This window comes from Pseudophryne corroboree, chromosome 5 (assembly GCF_028390025.1).
Source record: "Pseudophryne corroboree isolate aPseCor3 chromosome 5, aPseCor3.hap2, whole genome shotgun sequence".
NCBI classification, from domain to species: domain Eukaryota; kingdom Metazoa; phylum Chordata; class Amphibia; order Anura; family Myobatrachidae; genus Pseudophryne; species Pseudophryne corroboree.
In genome coordinates, this window is record NC_086448.1 from 562,689,671 (window position 1) to 562,710,619 (window position 20,949).

Genomic DNA, 20,949 nt, shown 5'->3' on the forward strand with positions numbered 1-20,949 from the left:
CTTTCAAATCCATGGGGCAGATGTATTAACCTGGAAAAGGCATAAGGAAGTGATAAAGCAGTGATAAACGCAAGGTGATAAACGCACCAGCCAATCAGCTCCAATATGCAAATTGTCAGGAGCTGACTGGCTGGTGTGTTACCACCTTGCATTTATCACTGCTTTATCACTTCCTTATGCCTTCTCCAGGTTAATACATCTGCCCCCATGTTTGTCACCTTCTAGTTTTCCTTATCCTCCTGACTATGGTACTAGTCTTGAATATGTGATATCTGTCAAGTAATAAATGTTTATAGCTACTGTCCCTACTCATGCAGTGCTGGAACACTTGCTTTTACAGCAAGCTTACATGGTATATAGCGGAAAATAATGCAGTTACAGCTGCCAGCCCAATCCCTCTGTAACCATTTCATTGTGTAGTCTGGTAAACCTCCTTTCTGCACTATTAGGCAGGATGCAGAGCAGTCTCTAACAATCAAATAATAGGACGCTGAACATAACTGGTTTCAGCAAATGTACTTTTCATTTATTACTACCAATATAGTAAAACCTCAGAAACAAATAGTTAGCCAGCAGTGGGGAGAAGAAATATCCTTTTCTGGCCCAACTGTGTATGTGGGGCTAGGGAATACATTTCGTACGATCTAAACATCCTGTAATTGGATACAGCGATAATGTTCATTGAAAAAGGGGGTGTGCTCTCTCTACACATGATAATGATAATGTTCTTTAGTCGCAATAATCGTACGTTTTGATCGGCTGAAATCACATCAGGGCTAATCGGATACCGCCCTTAGGGGGTAATTCAGAGTTTATCGCAGCAGCAAATTTGTTAGCAGTTAGGCAAAACCATGTGCACTGCAGGGGGGGCAGATATAACATGTGTAGAGAGAGTTAGATTTGGGTTGGGTGTGTTCAAACTGAAATCTAAATTGCAGTGTAAAAATAAAGCAGCCAGTATTTACCCTGCACAGAAAGAAAATAACCCACCCAAATCTAACTCTCTCTGCACATGTTATATCTTCCACACCTGCAGTGCACATGGTTTTGCCTAACTGCTAACAAACTTGCTGCTGCGATCAACTCTGAATTACCCCCTTAGTCTCCTGCGAGATTAAGGGGTCTATGTACTAAGCTTTGAAGAGAGATTAAGTGGACGGAGATAACCTGCCAATCAGCTCCTGTCATTTTTCAAACCCAGTCAGCTCGCCAGTCATTTTGATGAGTTTGTTGGCTGAACTATCTAATAATAGACATTTCAAACGTTAGTAAATTGTTGCTTTAAACTTTTAATTGTTAGGTTGCTTTGGAAACATTCAAGTTTCTGCTGCTCAGATTGTATATATTAAAATCAAACTTTAATTGCTTACAGCTAAAGTAAACCAAAATCGCTAACAAGTTCAGAATTGATTAAATGGGTTTCCACTTTAAATAACCCCTGTACTACGGGGGTCATTCCGAGTTGATCGCTAGCTGCATTTGTTCGCAGCGCAGCGATCAGGCTAAAAAACGGCAATTCTGCGCATGCGACGTACGGGCACAACGAACGATGCAGTTTTGCACAGGGTCTAGCAATACATTTCAGTCGCACTGGTTGCCGCAGAGTGATTGACATGAAGTGGGTGTTTCTGGGTGGCAACTGACCGTTTTCAGGGAGTGTTTGGAAAAACGCAGGCATGCCAGGGAAAACGCAGGTGTGGCTGGGCGGGTGTGTGACGTCAAATCCGGAACTGAATAGTCTGAAGTGATTGCAAGCGCTGAGTAGGTTTTGAGCTACTCTGAAACTGCACAGCATTTTTTTGCAGGCACTCTGCGATACAACTGTTCGCACTTCTGCTAAGCTAAAACACACTCCCAGTGGGCGGCGGCATAGCGTTTGCACAGCTGCTAAAAACTGCTAGCGAGCGATCAACTCGGAATGACCCCCTACATCTCTTCCTTTCCCAGATATAGTTATTTAGTGTAATACCCTCTACTGTGATACCCACTGTTTGCTGTTTGAAAGTGTCCTGCCAGTTATTTATAGCAAGCAAAAAATATATAGAAAATTAAGGCGCTCTTAAAACAAACCACTGTTAAAAGGATGTAATGCTGCTCTCAATACAGGAGTATTAGCAAACCCCTAACTATAGATCCAAAAAAAGAAATAGTGGAGAGTGCAAAACAACCTTATTGTTTATAAAAAAAAACAGAATTTATTAAAATTGACCTGGTATACATCTGTTTCAATTCATTACTAAACCAAAACACCATTTACAATGGAACAACCAGCAATGTAGCTTTGTGGTGTAACAATATGTTACATTCACAGTGAGATATTAAACTCAGCACTGGAAAGCCTATTATTGCATAAATCTAAACTAATAATAATTATGTGCTGTTCCTGCTGTATTTAAAAATAAGATGTTTACAAATGCTGGCCAGCATTATAAAACTCCCTTAATAGGGAGATACCATATACATCTCTCAGTGCTTTTAATGGTGCCGCCTATATAGCTGTAGTGTGGCTCTGTCTGTCCTCCGAGTGGTTAGTCACTGTTTAACACAGATGTTCCGTAGAGCCGCTACCTCCGTTAAACGGAAGTCAGGGTAAACGGCTCAGAAAGGATTTTAAAGTTGTATCCAAATTCGTCACTGTCAATGATTAGTGAAGCCGCAGTCTCCGTATAGCAGGAAAGCCAGTGCAGGCGGCTCAGGTGGAGGAGCTGTGAACGCTTCCCGGTATTTTGTGTGACTAAAGTACCGTAGTCTCCGTCTTATATGGCCGGTGCGAGCTGCTCCGGATGGCAGTATGGCCAAGGCAAGTGGCTCGGGTAGACGCGCTGTGACTGCTTTGTGGTGATGGATAATCCTACAGTACAATAGTCTCCATCTTATACGGCCGGTATGGGCGGCTCTAGGATGGATTTAATCAAACCACTCGGTGGTAGCAGGTAGAGCCAAAGAGTGTGGTGACTGAAGGGGGAATTGCGTCCCTGTATCCTGATGCATCTCTCAACCACAAAGCCCGGTCGTTTCTTCAGAGGCATGATACTTTATAGCAAGTGGCCTCTGTCGGTCACCTTTGCACCTTGGTCGCACCTTTTTTTTTTTTAAAGCACCATTCTGCATATCCCATTAGTTGTAAGTGTGTTGATATAAAGACAACCCAAATAGTGTGTGCTAACCTGTCTTAGGTTTCAGTTCTTCTCATCCTGGATGGTCCCTACATGTTTTTCTTTACTTTATTAATTCGATAGCTTGCAATGTATAATCAATTACCAGTCTTGGAAAATGAAGCAGTTACCGTCTCTTTAAGTGTCCCATTCATTTGTCCTTCTGTACTGACTTGCTTTAGGCCTATTATACTGTTGGCATCACAGGATGTGATTTTACTTGATTATAACACTAGTAAAACCATGTAAATGTCAATGAGAATGGAACCCATTGGTTCCAATGGCACTATAACCACAAGCATTTGCACTTGTCGCCCAGTGCGTTTGCAGTGTGGCACTGTGTGCTTATTGTTTTTGTTCCCTTCTGCCACTGACCGGCAGTGCTTATTACCAATGTATGTCAATCATGATGGTATCTGACATAAAGCATCACTGGTGGGTAACGTAACATCAGCTGGTGTTCAGCCTTAGGCAGACCTGTACAAGCTTTCACTGTAGCAGGGGGAAGCTTTAGAGAATGAGAATATACCAGTGAAAAGAGAAAATGAAACGGTATAACTTGTCTATATGTGCATACAGTAGTTACAAGCAGGTCTTATTAGCTACTGGGTATAATAGAAGCAGTAGGTGGGCGTGAATATCTTTTTAATGACATACAGTAGACAGCCTTCCCTATAAAAACATGTTAGAACCATTGAGTAATTTGTGTAAGATTTACAGGAAACTCACCTTGCTATAAGGTTACACTGTCAATCATAAGATTGCTGGAACAGCATTGCCAGCAGGTTTGTGCAGAGAGCGTGGAGATTCCATGATAAATGCAAGGTGTGTGAAGTAAAAACAGGCCCAGCAAGCAGTAGCTGGCAGTTCCCCAGAGCTCAGGCTCCCTGCTTTATTTGCTGTGTGGCTTCAAGGAATGTACGGATATATCAAAGGATTCTCTGGCTCTTCTAATACACTGAGAGCTGCTGAAGGTTAGGCTGGGCAGACCTCAAAAAGGCCTCCAGTATGAAAATGTGCCTTTTAAAACCACTTTGTAACCTCTGTTTCATCATCTTGATTTGTGCACGGGGTACTTTGCAGCTGCATCGATCCCCATTGATAACAGAAATAGAAGTTGTCAGCTTCAGCTGTAGCCTTTGATGTTTATAATATACACTACTGTATTTTCATTATGTACTGTACCATGACAATTTATTTCCAATTTCTATATTCCCACAGAGTAACATTCTGCTCTAAAAAATGTTTTCTATTCAGTTATTTCAGTATACGGGAGCTTAGTTTCTAAGCAGAAGTGAATTTATTTTCTGGCACAACACTCACACTGTACTATGCAAACCATTTACATGCGCACATCACTGCACCAATTAATAAATTAACTTAAGGAAAACAGATGCTGACAAATGCATATGGTTTACAGAGAGCACCTGTTTGATGGGCTACTGAAACAGCCGATGAATGAGGATTGGGTTGCACGTGACAGGGACAGTGAGGGGGAAATTAGAGACGCATAGTAAGTCGCAGACTGTGAATATGATAGTGGAAAGAACTGGTTCTCCTACAGCACAAAGTAGGGCAATGAGCGTATGCAAATTTACTAATTTCACTTACATCTCTACAGAGAAGACATAGCTGAGCTGTAACATGGCGTTCTCACATAGGCAAAGATTAGTGAGCGTGTTGACGGAACCGTGGTTATGCAGTCAGAAATAAGTGTAAATGGTCTTGTTTCCAGGCGTATCATATGCTCCAAATATAGGCTGGTGCAAGTTTAAGGGGCAGAAGCAACTCATCAATGAATATATCTCTGCATATGAGTGAATGCATGGATTTATATGCATGCACACAGTGTGTGGGCATCTACGTTTTTGTTGCGTTAAGCTCCACACCTTGTACTTTATGTGCCAAAGCAAAAAAAAAAAAAAGGTGTTACCTCCCACAAAAGGATTCGTTTCTAAATGTCCTTAAAAAATGTTCATGAGAATGACTGAGCTCTAGACCTGTTTTTGACATTAGACTCCAGTGCATGTTGTATGCATAAAATCTGCCCACATAAATTAAATTGGTGCCTGTGATTTTATAGAACAGTTCTGAAAACTGGACTGTGAGCATGCATCTAAAGTACTTATATGCTAGGTATAATATAATATATAATATAATAGTTGTTTTGCAGACAATGAAATGTGCTGGGTTTCCAGTTCTTACTTGTTTCCCATTGTGTTAATATTATAGCATGACCCAACTGTTGAAACCACATGAAATTGTCTTGCAGAGAAGTTAACAAAAAAAAGCAACTAAGGATTTTCCATCTAGAGAGAAAAACATCTTATTATTTCTTACACAGCCATAATATTGTAGAGACATCTGTTTACTTACTATTTTCAGCTATGCAAAAGAAAGAACAGATGGATTAAGACTATATTTGAAAATCTGGGAAGTCACAAAGTGTTAGTAGACTGTTACACTGAATGTATTGTGGTAAAAAAGGAATACATTGAATTAAGGCACATTGCAGAACCATGGGTTTGTAGAACGTTGCTGAAATCTGTATATTTTGTATATAATACGCTATTTATTACAGTGATTATGTTGATACTTTGTATATTTGGGGGGCATTTACTATAGTTTTGATATACTTGAGGTTTTTTTTTTTGTCCTTTTAGCCAAACTCATTATAACTTCACTTTAAGAGGCATACATAGATTTTTGTCTTCAAATAACCATATGGCACATCTATTCTGCACATTTTTATTCCCAATAAACTAGTCCAAGAATTTCTACCTCTGCCGGGTGGCAGTGTTTTAGTTTTGAAAGAGTCTTTAATGTGTATGAGCCGCACCTGTTCCAGAGCTGATGGTCACATACACTGCTCAACCAACAAAGACATTTTGAGCAGACCGCTATATATTTTACAGACTTTAACCTTTCTTGGTTAGATGTAAACCATGAATGATTGTAGTAGCCTTGTCAGCACAATCTCTAATATATTTGTGTCCATCTTGGGTCATGGTGCCCAATGCAATGTTGGAATTCATCCGGCATACATTGCTTAAAAGAAGCATTCATAGCAAAAATACATCTTTTCACCCATTTCATTCTCTTGTAAATATACTTTCCCTCTCTGTGATCTGTCTTACCTTTCCTCCCATTGTTTTTCTCCACTCACCTTATGTCTAAAAAAAGATGTCTTTGTGTTTTATGACTGTACCATTGTCTCTTCTACCTATGCCTCTCTCTACCTATCCAGTTATGCTACTTTATCTTCATTCTTCTCAGTCTGCTTATATTATCGAAATATATTGCTTCCTACCTCCTTTGAGTGCCGCTTCAGCTTTATTTTCTATGTATTGTTTCTAACCAGCCTAACGTAATGTTCTCATTGTCCTATACTCCATTTGTAGGCTTCAATTTTACCAAAGAATCACCTGAAATCCAACACTTGTGTTTCTGTATGGCATGCGTCATCCCCTGTGTTTAGAAATCACACTGATTGATGGTCACTGGAACCCAGTTCCTTGAGTGAAGCTTTCCGCAAGCAGAATAAAATCTCCCAGAATTATCACCTTTCCTTTCATTGGCATTCTGGCGATGTCCTCCATTAGAACTCTATACAAATTCTCTTTCTGTCCATCAGATCTGTAGGTCACTCCAGCTTGGAAAACTGCATTTCCCTCTGTTCCTAAGGTTACAAATAGTGTCTCTGTTTTCAAGTTTTCTCTCACCAATAACCCACAGTAAAGTACGTTTAACGTTGTTTATGTAAAGAGCCACTGTACCACTTCATCTTTCTAATCTGTCCTACACCAGTGGTTCCCAAACACTGTCCACAAGGCATACCACCAGTCCAGGTTTAAGGTACAGTATATCCATGCTTAAGCACATGTGACTTAATTAGTACCTAAGTCAATTTGGTTATAGCACCTGTGCTTATGCATGGATATACTGTACCTAAAACGTGCACTGTTGTGGTGCCTTGAGAACCGCGTTTGGGAAGCCCTACACTAGTACCAATACATTAGTTCTGGAATGTTATATCCTAAGCTACAAGCATTTATAGAAATAGCTTGAATATTTGACATTAGTGCTAATCATGATACAGATGTGTCCTCTTTTATTGTTGCCAGAGTCATCTTAAACAGGTCTTCTAGCTGTGCCTAGTTGTGAGTGTGTTTAATAAAGCCTGGCATCTTGTTGTGCATTTTTTCCACAAAAATGTGTCTTATTTGCATCACTATGCAAATTAGATTCACAAGCAGACTGTTGATTTAAAATTATATGCTGCATGCCTGCTGTATATTCTGTGTGCAACCATGGCTGTATTTGCATACAAAATGCTACATTACAGTGTTTTTCTGGAAAACACTGTAGCGTAGCATTTCATATGCAGATGCAGTAGCACGGAGAAAATAGGCATGCTACATATCACTTTAATCAAAAGTCTACTTGTGCGTCTTTATTTGCATAGCAATGCGAATAAGTTGCATTTTCGGAACATAAAGACGCCCAACGTTAGCAGAGTTGGGAACTGCCGGCTAATTCACACCAGGCTTCTTGCGTGTATGGCATATTGAGGCTAGATGTATGACGACACACCTGTACTTTATTTATTCCTCTTTTGTCTGTTATTGACCATATTTGTGTTTGCATTCTTCCCTGTTTCCCGGATGTTTTCCCTGCTGTAGAGTCCTATTTGCAGGCTCGGACTGGCCCACAGGGTTACCAGGGAAACCACCGGTAGGCCCCACTGCCTGAGGGCCCACTCCTTCCTCTAGGGATCAGGTTCCAGACTGTGCACTTGTATTATACATGGTAGATATGTTGCATTACACTGCACTGAACTATTGTGTATTTCATGCCTCTGCGGAGGCTGGCCACACCCCCTTTGTAGGCTGGCCACACCCCTAACTATGGTCCCCTATAACTACATTCTCCCGGTGGGCCCTTCATGCCCCAGTCCGACACTGCCTATTTGTAACTTTCTTCGTACCTCATTTTACTGCTTTCCTCACCTAGTTTAAATGCTGCACTTACTAATAAAGCCCTTGAGCTGCTGTTCTAATAAGTTGGCTCCACTCCAAGCTGGTTGCAAGCAGTCTCTTCTGTACAGATCCATAACCTAACCACTATTATATCCTACAAGCTCAAACACTTATTTCTAGAGATGAGAGTTCTGGATCTGGTCAGGATCTAGGCGTTCTTGATCCCGGCAGTCGGAATGCAGACACAAGAATGTCAACACTGCTCAGAATACCGATGCTGGGATCCCGAATGGTGAAATCCCGAACGACCGTCTGCCGGCACTGAACACTGGTAAACCGTATAGGGCGGGTAATTTTAGTTTAGTCTGCGGGGGAGGTTATAGGGGGGAAGGGTTACGGTTAGGCTGCGAGAGGGGAGAATTAGGTTTAGGCTGTGGGGAGGGGGGGTTAGGGTAAGGCTGTTGTGGGGGTTAGGGTCAGGCTGTGGAAAAGGAGGGTTAGAGTTAGGCAGGTTACGTATTAGGACTAGTATACTTACCAAATAAGTGACAGGATCCTGAGCGTCGGGATGCCGCTTTTGGTATTCTGACTGCCGGCATCCCAAGCACCGGAATCCCGATACCATCCCGACCACGCATACGTCTGCACTTTGTAAGTCATCAGAACACCATCGGAAAGCTTGTAGCAGTGGCACATTGCCTCCACAGTGTCGCTCACTTTCTTTTGCAGTCCATAACGGTGCGCAGTGCACAGGAAAATGAGCAGCGTTGCTCTACCGTAATTCCAAATGATGTACAAAGCCACACTTGGGATTGAATCAGCCCCGATAGGTCTGATGCCTGTAACATAAAGTTTTATATATCTCTTTTTTATATCTGCCTTTTCATAAATTTCAATAAGAGCTACATTGAAGTAATTCATGTCAGCTATTTTAAGAGAGCAAGCTCATGCAACAGGACATCTGAGCTTCCTGTGTGCTATTAGGAAGAAATATTCAATGTTGTTACTGAGAATGGGCCTGAGGAGGTCATTTCCTTTCATTGCATTTCTTTCATTATTACTGTATATTAAACGTAAGATTGGAATATTTCTGTGAGAACACCACCAGTACAAATTATAGATGCAAATTTGTACAGTAATTCAGTTTAGCCTGTGATTTTAATACTTGTTATTTATCGCGTGAGCATACATAAGCAGCAATAGCTATGACTTTTGTAGAGATAGCAATACTATCCATATTTAATTCTTGAATTAACATAGGTAATTGTTGCTGCAAAATGCAATAATCTAATAAACTATTTTTCCTGTTGGTTCTAAGCCTAGTAACATAGTGCTAGAAAAACCAATTAGGTACATAGATATTTATAACCTAGTCCAGTGTTAACACATAATTAAATTTGTAGCGGTCTTATTTGCATAGGCATTCTGTCCCAGTGTTAATTACACAGCAAAATTCCCATTTAAATTATGGCGCAGGTAACCTTTAGTGCCCTCAAGAATTTACTTTTACATTTTGTCAAAAGCAGCAGTACCGCTAGACATGGTTCTCTGTAACATCTACCTGGTGTGACCAGCAGGTTCTCTCATATCTTAAGTTTAGTACTATTTGCTTTCTCTATGTTGACGACTACGGCTATCTACTCTTTAGTCCAGCACTCAAATAATTTATTAATTTGTGTATTTAATTACCATAGCTTTCAGCCAGGTCCTACCATAACTATGGGCCTAATTCAGACCTGATCGCTGTTGTGCGAAATCGCACAGCGGACGATTATTGAAAGACTGCGTATGCGTTCGGATCGTAATGCGCAGGCGCGAGGCCAAACTACAAAAAAATCCAGCCTTTTTTAAAACTAGTCAAACGCAGGCTGATTGACAGGATGAAGACGTTTGGGAGTGGTAACTGGCCGTTTTCTGGGAGTGTCTGGAAAAATGCAGGCATTCCAAAACGTTTTCAGAGAGGGTGTGTGATGTCCGTTCTTGGGCTACGCACAGACTGGAAAAATCATTCGATGTTGAGTGAGTTGCGAACAGATTTGCAGATGTCCACTGTCTGGCGAAGTTTTTGCACAAAACTAGGTAAAAACAGATAGACATAGCAGTAGGAAGGCCTTGCTCTCAAGCTTACAATCTATAGGGAAATAGGCATTGATACACAGGGATAGATGCTACCTGTTGCATAATGTTCCACCAGTTTGCAAAGGTCCTTAATGGGCTGTGGGCCCGATTCAGACCTGATTGCTGTTGTGCAAATTTGCAAGGTGGACGATTATCGATCGACTGCACATGCGTATGGATCATAGGCCCTCATTCCGAGTTGATCGGTCGCAAGGCGAATTTAGCAGAGTTACACACGCTAAGCCGCCGCCTACTGGGAGTGAATCTTAGCTTCTTAAAATTGCGACCGATGTATTCGCAATATTGCGATTACTAACTACTTAGCAGTTTCTGAGTAGCTCCAGACTTACTCTGCCTGTGCGATCATTTCAGTGCTTGTCGTTCCTGGTTGACGTCACAAACACACCCAGCGTTCGCCCAGGCACTCCCACCGTTTCTCCGGCCACTCCTGCGTTTTTTCCGGAAACGGTAGCGTTTTCAGCCACACGCCCCTGAAACGCCGTGTTTCCGCCCAGTAACACCCATTTCCTGTCAATCACATTACGATCGCCGGAGCGAAGAAAAAGCCGTGAGTAAAATTACTTTCTTCATAGTAAAGTTACTTGGCGCAGTCGCAGTGCGAACATTGCGCATGCGTACTAAGCGGATTTTCACTGCAATGCGATGAAAAATACCGAGCGAACAACTCGGAATGAGGGCCATAGTGCGCATGTGTGAGGCCAAACTGCAAAAAAAATCTAGTGTCTTTTTGATTGCTAGGTGTATGCAAGTTGATTGACAGAAAGTGGACATTTGGAGGTGGTAACTGGATGTTTTCGACTGAAACCTGTAGCTGTAGCCATGGATCATGCACAAGACGCAACTGCACAATCAGTGAGGTCGTACAAGTGTGGAAGAAGCTGTTATGGGCCCTACACACTGGCTGATTACACTGAAAGATATGAACGATCTCGTTAATTAATGAATGAGAGATCATTCATATCTTTCAGTGTGTAGGCACCAACGATGAAGGATGTGCGGCCCCGCGCTCATTCATCGTTGGTGCCGGCTCGTTTAAACATGCAAGCCAATATGGACAATGTCATCCATATTAGCATGCAGGGCTATGTTGCTGGGTTCTTCACCCTTCCCGTCACCCCTCCCTCCCCCCGTATTGGCCGCCGGGCACTCCAGCAAGTGTGTAGGGCCCTTTACATGATCTTGAAGAGATTGGACACCACATTATTGTAATAATGATGGCAAAGGCAAGAGCTAAAATTACACTCACGGATGCCCACTTCCTGGCTAATCTACTTGATCCTAAGTACAGAGGAAAAAAGCTTAGTCCTGCTGAAATTGAGACTGCTATAGAGTTTGCTCATGTCAATAATCGTCAAATTATGCCGGTCTTCATCAACTTTCGTGCATCCATGAAACCATTTGCACCATACATGTTTGAAGTGGACACTTTACGCCAAGTATCTCCTCTAGCCTGGTGGATGTCCTATGTGGCTAGACTCATCTGTAGTAAATCTTCTGAAGCAGATGTTCACCATAATTTCATCAAGTGCAGGAATTGAAAGGATTTTTTCAACGTACAGTTTTGTACAATCCAAAACACGCAACAGATTGGGAAATGAAAAAGCAGCTAAGCTGGTTGCATGCTACAGAGCCTTTTCTGTTGAGGACAAATGTGAGGACAAAGACATGACATGTTTGACTCAGACTCAAACAACTGATTGAGTTAAAATCAGAGCCTAATTGTACTTCTTGATGCAACTGTTTAGTGTGTATTTGTTCTATTACTGTGTTCATTTTGTTACTGTTCCCACTTACAAACTGTTAATGTATTTTTAAAACAAGGTATAAACATCTAAAATTAAACAGTTTACTTAAAAAAATTAAATAAAAAAATCCTCTTTAAATCTCAAAAATCTGATTTAAATAAGTAAAAACTGATTTAAATCAAATAAATCAGATTATTTTATTTAAATCAGATTTTTATGCAACCCTGGTCAGGAGGATGTGAAAGTGAAGAAAGACAAAATATGTGACGTACCAACCAACTTAACTGCCATTTTTCAAACTCAGCCTGTAAATAACAGCTGATTAATACTTTATCTCTACCTTTAATAAATTTCCCTCTATGGGGGCAATTAAATTACCAGCAATCCATTTTTCGCTAAACAAAATCATGGTGTGTTCCTGTTTTACAGCAATTGTGTTTTGTTGTGGTAATCCAGTAACCACCTGGTTTTATAGCATCCATTATATATGTGATGTAAATTCATTCACCCAGGTCTCCTATGGCACCAACAGATCCCAGCAGAGTATGACTACCATTCTGTGAGTGTGGGGAATGAGAGTTGGTAATGTAAAGACCTGCACAGTAGCTCTGTGTAGGGGGTCCAGGTTCCTTGTGCTGGACATGGCACAAGACCCAGGGAATGAGTCCTGGAAGTTGGTTTGGAATTAAATTCTATTGACTTAATCTCACAGCCTAGATTTATGTAGGAGGCTGAGGCCCAAACTTATCAAGTTTTGGAGAGTGATAAATTAGATGGTGATAAAGTACCAACGAATCAGCTCCTAACTGTCATTTTTCAAACACAGCCTGTAACTTGGCAGTTAGGCTGGTGCTTTATCACAGTGCAATTTATCACTCTCCAAGGCTTGATAAATCTGGGTGTGAGTACCTCCCTGACAGTATTTGGACACATACTCTAGCCACTGAATACAGTGGTAAAAGGAACTGATCCTCTTGACAACCAAGAAATTTAAGGGTCTATTTACTAAGCCTTGGATGGAGATAAAGTGCATGGAGATAAAGTACCAGCCAATGAGCTCCTAACTGTCATTTTTCAAACACAGCCTGTAACGTGGTAGTTAGGAGCTGATTGGCTGGTACTTTATCTCCATGCACTTTATCTCCATCCAAGGCTTAGTAAGTAGACCCCATAGAAACATAGAATTTGACAGCAGATAAGAACCACTTGGCCCCTCTAGTCTTCCCCTTTTTTGTTACCATGGCCCTCATTCCGAGTTGTTCGCTCGGTATTTTTCATCGCATCGCAATGAAAATCCGCTTAGTACGCATGCGCAATGTTCGCACTGCGACTGCGCCAAGTAACTTTGCTATGTAGAAAGTAATTTTACTCACGGCTTTTTCATCGCTCCGGCGATCGTAATGTGATTGACAGGAAATGGGTGTTACTGGGCGGAAACACGGCGTTTCAGGGGCGTGTGGCTGAAAACGCTACCGTTTCCGGAAAAAACGCAGGAGTGGCCGGAGAAACGGTGGGAGTGCCTGGGCGAACGCTGGGTGTGTTTGTGACGTCAACCAGGAACGACAAGCACTGAACTGATCGCACAGGCAGAGTAAGTCTGAAGCTACTCTGAAACTGCTAAGTAGTTAGTAATCGCAATATTGCGAATACATCGGTCGCAATTTTAAGAAGCTAAGATTCACTCCCAGTAGGCGGCGGCTTAGCGTGTGTAACTCTGCTAAATTCGCCTTGCGACCGATCAACTCGGAATGAGGGCCCATATTTTTATCTCAAACCTTTTTTGATCCTTATTTCTTTGTAAGGATATCCTTATGTCTATCGCATGCATGTTTAAATTGCTCTACAGTCTTAGCCTCTACCACCTCTGATGGGAGGCTATTCCACTTGTCCACTACTCTATCTGTGGAGTAATTTTTCCTCAAATTTCCCCTGCACTTACTTCCTCCCTCCAGTCTCAGTGCGTGTCCTGTTTAGGGAGGCCAATCCCGGGCCGTTTTTTCAATCCCGGGATTGCAGTAGGGATCAGTGAAAGTTTAGGGAGCAGCGCTGGAGGGAGGGTGTAGGTAGCGGTGCGAGAGGTAGGGAGTGTGTAGGTAGCGGTGCGGGAGGTAGGGAGGGTGTAGGTAGCGGTGCGGGAGGAAGGAAGAGTGTAGGTAGCGGTGCGGGACTCAGGAGGGAGGGTGTAGGTTGCGGCAGGGAGGGTTGGTAGCGGCGTGGGAGAGAGGAAGGCTGTAGGGAGCACCACTGACTGCACGGAGGGAGAGAGGGTGGGTGTAAGTAACAACTTACTATTAGGCGAGCGGCAACCATGGACACACTGAACGCAGCGGTATTTCAAATGAAGCGCCGGCCGCCAGCCAACCAGAACTGGCGGACCGGCAGCCAATCAGGGAAGCGGCCGCAGCAGTCGCTCCTGATTGGCTGCCGCTGCTTCGGCAGCTTCCCTGATTGGCTGCCGGTCCGCCAGCTCTGATTGGCTGGCGGCCGGCGCTACATTTGAAGTGCCGCCGCGTTCAACTTGTTCATGGCTGCCGCCCGCCTAATATTAGTAAGTAATATTACTTATGGCCACCCTACCGCACATGCGCAGTATAATCCCGTGAATCCCGGGATTGGATGCTCCAATCCCGGGATTCAAATCCTGGCATTTTTGGGCCCAAATCCCGGGATCCCGCCGATCCCGATCCTGGGATTGGCCTCCCTAGTCCTGTTGCTTCTCTTCATTTGAAGAATGTTTCCTTCCTGGACTTTGTTAAAACCTTTGATATATTTGAAAGTTTCTATCATGTTCCCCCTTTCCCTTCTCTGCTCTAAACTATACATACTGTATTGAGATTTATTAGTCTTTCTGGGTATGTTTTGTGATGTAGGCCATGCACCATTTTAGTTGCCTTTCTTTGTATAGTCTCTAATGTATTAATATCCTTTTTAAATATGGCCTTTAGAATTGAAGACAGTATTCTAGAAGAGGCCGTACCAATGACCTATGCAGTGGCATTATTACTTCTTTCTTTTTGCTGCTGATTCCTCTCCCAATGCAGACAAGCATATGACTAGCCTTCCTCATTGCTTACCTGTCTTTAAGTCACCTGAAATAGTGACTCCTTGATCCCTTTCCTCCTCAGTAGTTTCCAGTATAGGAAACTACTGAGGAGAAAAAGGTTCTAGGAGTCACTATTTCAGGTGACTTAAAGGCAGGTAAGCAGTGTAACAAAGCAATGAGGAAGGCTAGTTCATTTGGTATAGGTAAAAGAAGGTATGACTGCCTTACTCCCCTTACAGAATGTTATTGTAAAATAGTATAAAAAGGTGTTAAAACTCTAGAAAAAAATTGTAGTACCATTATATTCAAGTCTTGTCGTTTGTGTAACATGTAGCTGCCTGCTCTCCCGGAATTTGTGGGAATCTCCCAGATTAGAGCTAGAGATTTTATTTCATTTAGATGTAAATAATAATAGTAATAATAATAATAATAATAATAATAATAATAAAAAAATATTCTAGAAAATAAATTTTCATTTTTATTACTTAATTTTACAATGTTACTGTAAGTGCTTGTTAGCTTATTATGCATTTATTGTATAGAGACATACATATTATAAGTAATCACAAAATGCTCATAAAAGGAATCCAGAAATGATGTCTTCATGTTATCTGAAAGTCTGTGTAAAATGTTACATATGGTTTAGTGACATAATGATTTCACAGTTTTAATGCCAGCTTAAATCCACACTAAATAAACAACATATGCTAACACATAGATGTGAGTGCAACCCAGCGTTAGTCTGCGGTCTCTTGCCTGCACAGAATGCAGCACAGTCAGTACTGCACACATCACTATGATACAACGGCATGCGTTTAGCATCCCGATAGACAGGATGTCGGCGGTCATGTGACCTAAGCCGACGCAACATGCTTTTCATTAACTGTTAGGATCTTATCATTGAAATGATATTAAATGTTGATCTCTTCTATTGTTTATATAATCAAAGTTACATTTTATATTTTAGAGCTCTACTACTTGGTTTGGCGTGTAATCCTAACCTAAAGGAGGTGTCCCTAGATCTCAGTAACTGCGAGGTAAGAGGAAATAGGTGTCTGCAGACACACAACCATATGCACTAAATCCATTCACCATTCACATTCAGACTGCATTATAGCGATAATAATTATTGCTATAATTGCCAGTGTTCTCTTCAGTCTTGTGAACCATAAATGTATATTAGGATTCATCAGAACTACTACATGCCACCAGTTGAGTTTTATGTTGCCTGCTAGATAAGCAACGAGTCCCTAATTACCAAATAAAATAAAAAAACAAAATGAATTGTGTTTCTTTTCTTTGAAGAATTAATTTTATCCTGACTATACAATTTTGTGTGCCCCAAGGAATGCATCATGTAATTGCTTACCATGTAATAGTGTGAAATATATTATGTAATTCTGGACTTTCAGCGTACTGTACAGCAAAATATATAATGCTTATCGCAATTACATAAATCACAGTTAGTACTGTATAGCATTTTAATGTATATCCACAGTGTCTTGAAAAGGTATTCAACCCCCTAAAATGTCAACAGCTTTGTCTGATTTACACTTACCCGGATTGTTTCAGACAGCAATTTTATTGGCCACAAGTAGATTTTGTTCTATAAGGAAAAACTGAAAAATGTTACTTGAATAATATTCGACCCTTGCAGACTGGAACAGATGTTGCCTCGTACACCTAGGGGTATACTAAAGTCGATTTTGATCTGTTTGAAACAGTTCCAAAGGCCTGATTCACTACCGTTTGCAAATGTGAGATTGCACGCATTGAGCGATTATCGTCAGACTGCACTTCCGATGCAAGTGTATTGCACGTGCGCGTAGGCCAAAACGCGATCGCTTTGCGTATGCAGCTTAATTGTAAAGAGTATGCATTTTGATTGACAGGAAGTGACCGTTCGTAGGTGGTAACCTGGCATTTGTGGGGAGTGGTTGGGAAAACGCAGACGTGTCATGGCCGTTTTCGGGGAGTGTATCTGACCTTATCTGCGAACGCTGCATTCAAAAACGTGACGCCCGGCGCGACTGTATTCTCATTGAATGCTAAATCAGTGTTATGTTTTAGGAGCTAAAAAGGACATTTGCTGACAGACAATTTTTCTTTTATATAATTTTTTAGATGTTAGTGACTGTGCGTTTTGGCCCCAGAAATACAATTATTTAGATAAATTTTAATTGCTGAAAATTGACCTTGGTAAACAGTGCTCATTCAGTTATCCAAGCACTTTGATATTATTTCATAGTATTTTCCTATCTTGTGTATGTATCTAACATTATCTTTAAGTTTCTTAGAAAAATATTCTTTGATCTTTATTTTCTCAGCTTTTCTTCAGATTCACAGTATGACCAATACTATTTGAAATAGAGTATGTTTTATTCACAGAAGCTGAGCTTTTTTTTTTTTAATGATTTACAGGTAGAGGCTAACTGAAAGCCAATGTTCAGGGCAATATCTTTCATCTATGTATACTTGGAGCTTTGATACCACAGGGGTTGAATACTTATGCAAACGTAATTTTCTCTTTATTTTAAAAAAGAATCTGCAGACAAATAATAAATGATGAGTTTGAAATATGATTTTAAGTGCCTAGTGGTTTACAATAAAAATACGGCCTGGAACCATCTGTGCAAGTGCTGTTTGTAATTCAGACAAATCTGTCGACTTTAGATAGTCATTGAATATTACATAGATACAATGTATAGTACATTTTTATTTTAAAACCAATTCAATTGAAAGGGTTTATAGAAAGGTTATATATACAGAGGGTGGCAATTTATTCCTGAAATATTATCATCGGAATAATACGATTTAACTAATAGAATTTAATGTTATTCTATTCTAGGAAATTGCCTTAATGTTATCTGATTATTATTATTATTATTGTTATTAACAATAATAATAAATAATAATAATATTAATATGTTAAAACTACGCACACAATAAAAACCTGTTAAAACTTCATCAGGAAAACATCTCTTTAATACACTGAAAGTGGTAAATGGGTATATATGCTGTATTATACTGTATATACTGTAGGAGAGCAAGGAGTTGTCAGAGGCAATTGTAATGCTTTTCTTTCATTGTATTTTCAAAAAAGTTACAACTAGAATGTCAGTGACATGGGGTGGTGGGGGCAGAAATCCAGTGGCAAACACATAAGTAATTTGCTAGTGAACAAAGCTCCCATCCAAATATAGGTACTGTAAGACCAATGCTTTAGCCTTTAAAATAGTATTTACTATCTGTGTTATTGTAGAGAAACAATTGGATTTAAAAGCTCAATGTAAACTGCAACGTGTCACGTCTTCTGTTTGGTTAATGGAAATCCACATGTTGGGTACTCCAGTGAGCTGGTCATCATATAAATCTGTATTTCTCTAACGTCCTAGTGGATGCTGGGGACTCCGTAAGTACCATGGGGAATAGACGGGCTCCGCAGGAGACTGGGCACTCTAAAGAAAGATTCAGTACTATCTGGTGTGCACTGGCTCCTCCCTCTATGCCCCTCCTCCAGACCTCAGTTAGAATCTGTGCCCGGCCAGAGCTGGGTGCTCCTAGTGGGCTCTCCTGAGCTTGCTAGAAAAGAAAGTATTTTGTCAGGTTTTTTATTTTCAGAGAGCTTCTGCTGGCAACAGACTCTCTGCTACGTGGGACTGAGGGGAGAGAAGCAAACCTACTCACTGCAGCTAAGTTGCGCTTCTTAGGCTACTGGATACCATTAGCTCGAGAGGGATCGAACACAGGTACCTAACCTTGATCGTCCGTTCCCGGAGCCGCGCCGCCGCCCCCCTCGCAGAGCCAGAAGTACAGAAGCAGCAGAAGCAAGAAGACATCGAAATCGGCGGCAGAAGACTCCTGTCTTCACTTAAGGTAGCGCACAGCACTGCAGCTGTGCGTCATTGCTCCCGCAGCACACCCACACACTCCGGTCACTGTAGGGTGCAGGGCGCAGGGGGTGGGGCGCCCTGGGCAGCAATTAAGATACCTGATGGCAAAAGTATACATATATACAGTCAGGCACTGTATATATGTGCGAGCCCCCGCCATTTTTACACATGAGAAGCGGAACAGAAGCCCGCCGCTGAGGGGGCGGGGCCTTCTTCCTCAGCACACCAGCGCCATTTTCTCTTCACAGCTCCGCTGGAAGGACGCTCCCCAAGCTCTCCCCTGCAGTATACAGGTGCAATAGAGGTAAAAAGAGGGGGGGCACATAAATTTAGGCGCAGAGATATATATATATATATATATAAATATCCCAAATAGGACTGGCACTCTCCTGTCAGGCGTCAAGTACCCCGGTGCCTTCTGTAGTGAAGATGCCTGCCTGGCCACTCATTGCACGACCACATCGGATCACCCATCCATTCTCTGCTTGCCACCCACACGAGCGCATACGTTCCCGGTGGGAACGCGGCGGATGTAGGTTCCATTTAGCTGGAGACACGGCCCACTTACACAGCTGTCTCTGCGGTGCCAGTCTCATATGCAGTCACACCACAGACGCAGCGGGCACAGTCATCAACATTCACTCCCAGGCGAGCCACACCTGTTTTAGTGCCAGTGTGGCACGATCAGTAGCCACCATTCACCGTCGGACCCATTTGTCGATATCCCTCATCAGGTTTCTGGACCTCCCACATCGAATAGACAAGGGGAGTCCAGCATCCACCGGGTTCTGCCACTTCCCACGTAACATCCCGTCCCCCCGCACCCGGGTCACATTATGCCCCACGGAGGTGTTAGTTTCCCCAGGTGCCAAGGTTTCCAGCAACTTGCACTCACACTTTACATTCACCTGACACTGTCACCAGTTAGGTCACCGCTACAGTCAACGGCATTTGGCGTCCCAGTCACTATAGCAACGGGCGCACTCTCCATGACGTCACTCGGTTACGACCGGAAGTTCGGCGGCTGCATCGCGTCTCCGGCCACACACCTGCACACTGATGGACTCCACGGGGATATAAGGTAAGCACATACACCCACACACTGTTATACACCTTGACAAAGGGGCATGTGAGCCCCGAAACGTCGGCTTCTTGTAACTTCTTTTGAATACATTTTGCATTTTTCACTAAACCCTCGAGTGCCGCTGTTTCTTTCTGGAACTCTATATATATATATATATATATATATATATATATATATATATATATATATATATATATATATAAAAACAGCAGCTACTGGGTAAACACTAAGGTACAGTGTAATCCCTGGGTTATATAGCGCTGGGGTGTGTGCTGGCATACTCTCTCTCTGTCTCCCCAAAAGCTTTTGTGGGGTCCTGTCCTCAGTCAGAGCGTTCCCTGTATGTGTGCGGTGTGTCGGTACGCCTGTGTCGACATGTTTGATGAGGAAGGATACGTGGAGGCAGAACAAGTGCAAATAGATGTGGTGTCGCCCCCGACGGGGCCGACACCTGATTGGATGGATATGTGGAAGGTGTTAAATGATAATGTAAGCTCCTTACATAACAGATTGGATAAAGCTGTAGCCTTGGGACAGTCGGGGTCTCAACCCATGCCTGCTCCCACAGCGCAGAGGCCGTCAGGGTCTCACAAGCGCCCAATATCCCAGTTAGTTGACACAGACGTCGACACGGAATCTGATTCCAGTGTCGATGACGATGATGCAAAGTTGCAGCCTAAAATGACTAAAGCCATCCGCTACATGATTGTGGCAATGAAGATGTGTTGCACATTTCTGAGGAAAATCCTGTCCCTGACAAGAGGATTTATATGTGTGGGGAGAAAAAGCAAGAAGTGGCTTTTCCCCTGTCACATGAATTGAATGAATTATGTGAAAAAGCATGGGATTCCCCTGATAGGAAGGTAGTAATTTACAAGAGATTGCTGATGGCGTATCCTTTCCCGCCAACG

The 20,949-nt window shown here is 42.1% G+C and overlaps 1 protein-coding gene across 3 annotated transcripts in view; it reads left to right on the forward strand.

Annotated features, from left to right (window-relative positions):
• The window catches only part of CARMIL1 (capping protein regulator and myosin 1 linker 1), a 581,945-nt gene that overhangs the window by 324,882 nt on the left and 236,114 nt on the right, over positions 1–20,949 (forward strand). For all 3 annotated transcript variants that reach the window (XM_063923281.1, XM_063923283.1, XM_063923284.1), the window contains one exon: positions 16,029–16,098. In XM_063923281.1, coding sequence (XP_063779351.1) covers positions 16,029–16,098 — 70 coding nt within the window. The remainder of the gene's footprint in view (positions 1–16,028; positions 16,099–20,949) is intronic.